Source organism: Tenrec ecaudatus, chromosome 1 (assembly GCF_050624435.1).
Source record: "Tenrec ecaudatus isolate mTenEca1 chromosome 1, mTenEca1.hap1, whole genome shotgun sequence".
In the NCBI taxonomy this organism is placed as follows: domain Eukaryota; kingdom Metazoa; phylum Chordata; class Mammalia; order Afrosoricida; family Tenrecidae; genus Tenrec; species Tenrec ecaudatus.
In genome coordinates, this window is record NC_134530.1 from 11,012,052 (window position 1) to 11,017,830 (window position 5,779).

The 5,779-nt window shown below is 56.0% G+C and overlaps 1 protein-coding gene across 1 annotated transcript; it reads left to right on the top strand.

Annotated features, from left to right (window-relative positions):
- Positions 1-1,606: 1,606 nt before the first annotated feature.
- On the top strand, positions 1,607-2,422 carry NFILZ (NFIL3 like basic leucine zipper). Its single transcript, XM_075542708.1, has one exon. It carries the CDS (start codon positions 1,607-1,609, stop codon positions 2,420-2,422), a length of 816 nt encoding a protein of 271 aa, XP_075398823.1.
- The last annotated feature ends 3,357 nt before the right edge of the window (positions 2,423-5,779 follow it).

Here is a 5,779-nt window from a genome sequence, read left to right on the forward strand (position 1 = left end):
ACTTGGAGGAACCCTGGCCTGTGTCCTGCTCCCTGTCCATGGCAGGAGGTCCCCGGACCAGTCATCTCTGAGCTTGTTGGCCGTCTGGCAGAGCCAGGTGCTGTGCTGGGGGCCGAGGTGGTCCGCATGTGGCGTGCAGGGCTGCCAGGAGTTGGGAGCTGACTCTACAGCAAGTTGCTGGCAGCAGCCCACAAGAGTGGCGTCAAGGAGTGAATGGCCTGAGGATGGAAGGAAGGGTGGTGGTGGTAGATGGGTGGATGGTTGTAGACGCAGACGCGGAATGGCTGGATGTCTGAATGAATGACAACCCCAAACCACACTCGCTGCCCTTGACTCGATGCCGACTCCTAGCGACCCTATAGGACAGGGTCGAAGCGGCCCTGTGGGTTTCTGAGAACGTACCTCTGACCGGGAGTAGCAATCATAACTGCCTACACCACCAGGTTGGGTAGATAAGTTCAGGGGACAGGCTGCAAAGAGTTGGTGGCAAAAATTCCATCATCTTTCAATTCCATTTTCCCAGGGACTGCTTGAAGCTCTCCTGGAAAAATGGGGGCGGGGTGGGGACATGAATGGATACATGAGTGGGTACTAAGTTGACTATCCAGAGACAGAGCGCGCCTTAGAGGCAAGGACGGCGACACTTCATCTTACAAACTTTCGGCATGTTGTCAGGGGAGACCAGTCCTTGGAGAAGGACATCATGCTTGGTAAAGTGGAGGGGCGGCGAACATGAGGAAGATGAGACGGATAGACTACACAGTGGCTGCAACCATGGGCTGAGGCATAGGCATTGTGAGGGTGGCCCAGGCGGCAGTGTTTCTTTCTGTTGCGCGTAGGGTCCCCATGGGCCAGAACCGACTCCGTGGCACCTAATCACAGCAGTCAGTTGACTGGGAGGGGCAGGTAGTGTGGGTGGCTGGATGAGTGAGTGGGTGGGTAGGCAGATGGGCTGGCCCAGGGGCAGGTAAGTGATTGGATGGGTGAATTGATAGGTCCCGCCTATGGGAGGGTAGGTCCGGCCTATGGGAGGACTGATGGACAAGGGCAGAACTCTGGCCCCAGAGTGAGGAGGGAAAGGATGGCCGCCTGCATGCGCTGCTGGGCTCAGTAAACATCACACACCCATTCTCTCTGTAGGACCAGTCTCCCCTCTTCTCATCTCCTGGATCGCCCCGGAGGCCGACCTGGACCTCAAGTTGAACTGACCCCGACCTTGCCTGCTGACCTCAGTGGTAGGAGACCTCCCCCGATGCCCGTCAGAGGGAGGATACAGCCCCCGACCTGTCCCCCGAAAGAGAGATGGCTGGTTCTTAAACAACCCCCTCCCAATGAGTGTCCTTTCGCTGATGGCCTTGCCCACTCCTCTAGCCGACACCAAACCATCTCAGATCCCTGGAGCTGCCCACTACTAACCCCAACTCAGTACCCACCATCCGCTCCGGCTCCGTCCCTGTTGTCCTCAACCACCACTCCCACTCCCATGCCAACTCCCCCCCCCCCCCCCACTTGCTTGGCGGTGGCAGCGACCCAGGGTGATCTGCAGAAGGTGGCATCAGCTCAGTCTCCCGCCTCCTTCCTCTGCTCCAGGATCAGAACCGCAGCCATGGACGCGGGTCTCCTGGGCCTGACCGGCGTCCCCCAGGGGAGTAAGAGCTTGCGGACTATCCGGGCCAGGAGCCCTGCCATGCGGCGGCAGCGGGAGTTCATGCCGGAAGAGAAGAAGGACTCCATTTACTGGGAAAAGCGGCGCAAGAACAACGAGGCGGCTAAACGGTCCCGGGAGAAAAGGCGTCTCAACGACGCAGCCATGGAGGGCCGGCTGGAGGCCCTGCTGGAGGAGAACGCCCTGCTCAGGGCCGAGCTGCGGGCGCTGAAGCTTCGTTTTGGCCTCCTGCCCACTGTTGGGGGCCCCCGGGCCCTGCCCCTGCAAGCCCTGTTGTGGGAGCCCCCCTGGACCAGGGAGCCCCCACCTCGCTCCCATGAATGCCTTTTGAGGCCGTGTTCCCTGGATGGGGGTGTTCCAGGATGTCGGGGCTGCCTGGCAGCTCACAGGTGGACAGGTCTGGCCACTTCCCCCAGGCCTCCCCCGGAACCCACACCCCAACCCCCTAAGAGGATTGACCTGGCCCTCCCAGCCACCCTCCTCAGCTATCACCTCTTGGATGAGCCAGCAGGGCCCAGGCCGGAGTTCAGGCCCTGCTGGGGGCTGTGGGCACCTGTGCCCACTGGGTGCCAGGGGTCTGAACCCTCAGATATGCTGCTGGCTCCTGCTGCTGACCCCGTGGGGCTGCCCCCTGGTGTGGCCTGCCCTAGCCGGGAGGGTGTGGGTCAGCCCTCTCTGCCCCATAAACTGCGGGTCAAGTCTCAAGCCTTAGCCAGGGTGCCTCGAGGCTGGGAAGGTAGCCGGGGTCCCCTCTGAGGGCTCCCGGACCAGGACCAGACTTGTGGAGCAGAAAGTGATTTGGATGGAAGAATTCATGTCCATGTTCCTGACCAGGATGATGGGGGGCGGTACCACATTGGATCCTACCTATTGCTCCCATCCTGCTCTGAAATCTGTGCTGTGGGGAGTCCTCTGTTTCCCCCATCTCTCCCTTGTTTCCTACATTCACCTACCCACCCACTCATCCAGCTACTCATCAACCCATCTATCACTGCCTAGCTACCTCCTTGCATCCATCCATCCATCCATCCATCCATCCATCCATCCATCCATCCATCCATCCATTTATCTATCCATCCTTCCTTTCATCCATCTATCTTTCCTTCCAGTCATCTATCTTTCCTTCCTTCCTTCCTTCCTTCCTTCCTTCCTTCCTTCCTTCCTTCCTTCCTTCCTTCCTTCCTTCCTTCCATGAACCCATTCTTCCACCTACACAAAGGCCTATACATCAACTCACTTGTCATGGATTGTGCCCCCCAAAATACCTATCAATCTTAGCCAGGCCCTGGTTCTCAGTGTTATATAACTATCTTCTTTGTGGTCAGTCCTAACCTCTCTGCTGCTAATGAGGCAGGAGGAAAGGCAGTTATGATAATGAGGCAGGATGGCCTCTCCAGAATTAGGTTGCATTTTATGTCAATCTCTTTTGCGATATAACAGAGATTAAACAAGTAAGCAGGGGGTGGGGTGAGGGGGGGGGAAGGAACCACAGTGTTACCAAGGGGGAAGAACTGGGGGCTGATGACATCCTTTGGACCTGGGGTCCCTGTGCTGGGAGTCTCCTGGATCCCGGGGGGAGACTGATACCAAGACACATGGAGATCTCCAAGGAGCACCAGGCCCACGGGGGTTGAAGGGGGAGAGGGAGCTTCTGTTAGAGCCAAGAAAGATAGATAGATGATAGATCGATAGATGATAGATAGATAGATAGATAGATAGATAGATAGATAGATAGATAGAGAGCCAGCACCTTCCCCTAGTGCTGGCACCCTGGGTTTGGACTTCTGCCTTCCTGAACTGTGAGAGAATCAATTCCTTGATTAGGAAAGCCATCCACTCGTGGCACACATGCTATAGCAACATTAGAGACAAAAGATCATCAAATCACCTATCCATCCACGCACACAGCCACCAATCCACACACATCCACCCATCAGTCCACCTCACCACCTATCCACACACATCCACCCATCAGTCCACCTCACCACCTCTCCACACACATCCACCCATCAGTCCACCTCACCACCTATCTACACACATCCACCCATCAGTCCACCTCACCACCTCTCCACACACATCCACCCATCAGTCCACCTCACCACCTATCCACACACATCCACCCATCAGTCCACCTCACCACCTCTCCACACACATCCACCCATCAGTCCATCTCACCACCTCACCACCCATCTCTTCTTTCATTCACTGACTTACTTAATCCATGCGCTCGTTTCTTCAACCACTCACTTACAAACCTATTTACAATTCATTCATCTCCTTACTTACCCCTCTGCCATCTTTGCACCCCTCCCACCTGTGTCTTGCTCAATGACCAGTGTAGAGGGCCCCTGTTCTTAGGGGCTTAGGGCAGAGGGCATGTTTCAGGATGTCTGAGTCCTCACTTGTTGGGGCTCCTTTGGAGGCTGGTTCACTCATTTTGGGGATCAGACTTCCCCAGTCCAGATGGCTCCTTCTGAGTCTTGATTTCGATCCCCGATCTCCTAGAAAGATCACTGGTATCCAGGGGTCAGTGGGTTCTTTCTCACATGCCCCCTGCCCCTGTTAATGCAGGCACATACACTCCCAGCTGGACAGGAGAAAGGGTCACTCTGTAGGGAGGGTCTTCCAGGACCCCAGGGCCCCGTCCCTCCTCAAGGATCTCTCAGGCCCTTCCCAGTCCCCAGCTCAATTCCTTCCTGCTCCAGTTGGAGAAGCCCAGAGAAGAAATAGCCATCCTTGCATTTGCACATCAGCAGGGCTCTGCGTCCTTAGAAAAGTGGCCGGGCAGACTCTGCTGGAACACCTCTGGGGATGAGAAAATTCACTTCCTTCCCAACATCCCCACTCTTCCTTCTCTTGAGCCCAAGCCTGCTTCTTGCAAACTTCCACCTCTGGCCCTCTTCTTGACTCAGAGGGACGCTCGGACCCTTGGCTCCTTCCCTCTCTTTGCGTGGAAATAGCTGGTGTAGTGGAAGGAGCCTCCGGTTTCTCCTCTCTAAAGTCAAGGTCAGCATGCCTAAGTCGGGACTCGAGAAGGTGAAATTTCATCACTCTGCACGTCAGCACTTTGTACAAAGCCCGAAGCAATACAGTCGGTGCTTAGTCAATGTGAACTTCCCTCTCTTCCTATCGGCACCAATGTGGCCATGCCCTAGCCCCAGCCGCAGCAAACACCCTCTCCTCCTTCAACCTCTTCCCCTTCTTCCATTCTCTCATTTTTTGGGTCAATGCTGTTTATTGATGTGGGGTGACTGCTGGAACAGAATGAGACCCCAAACCAAACTCACTGACATCGAGTTGATGCTGACTCACAGCGCCCCCCGTAGGACAGGGTAGAACTGGCCCTGTGAGTTTCTATGGCTGCAGCTCTTGATGGGAGTAGAAAGGCCCGTCTTCCTCACGAAGAGGAACTGGCGGTTCCCAACTGTGGACCTCGCGGTGAGCAGCTCAAGGCATAACCACGCCACCAGCAGCAGCGCTGGGAGTGAGTGGTAATCCTCCGTTCAACAGCCTCGTCTGAGTTTCCGTGCCGAGGAGCAAGTGGACAGGGGGAAATCTGTTCCATACCGAGGGGTGTATTAGAAAGAGGAAATCGGCGCAAAAGCGTGGAAGAGATACGTGCCCTTTCCTGTTCTGGTGGCTGGCAACCTTCCAGGCTCCAACTTCCCAAGAACCACTCTGCTCTTCCAGTGAGGCTGCCACTTGTCAGCTGGGCCTCCACGTGCCTCTCCGGCTGAGTCATGACACTTGGGGGACCTCCACAGGGAGCTCAAACATCTCCACAATTGTAGGGATGCCACAGGACCGGGCAGCCTCTGACTGTGTGGTCCATGGGGTCGCGTGAGTCCAGACCACGGGAGGGCACCTAACTACAGCAAAATGTGATTTCACATTAGCCCTCCCAGCCGCCCCATTGGCATGTAGGCCTTCCTCCCCCCACCCTGCCCCCCTTCAATTGCGTAAGGATTTATTTATGTATTTCTACTACCGTTGGTTGGCTGAGAGTCTGCAGCGCAGATGAATTTTCCCTTCTACAATATCTGTTAAGTTTTGCTTCACGGCATCAGGTGCGATTTCCTCAATGTCCGCCGAACGCTTCTCCCCTCCCGTGTT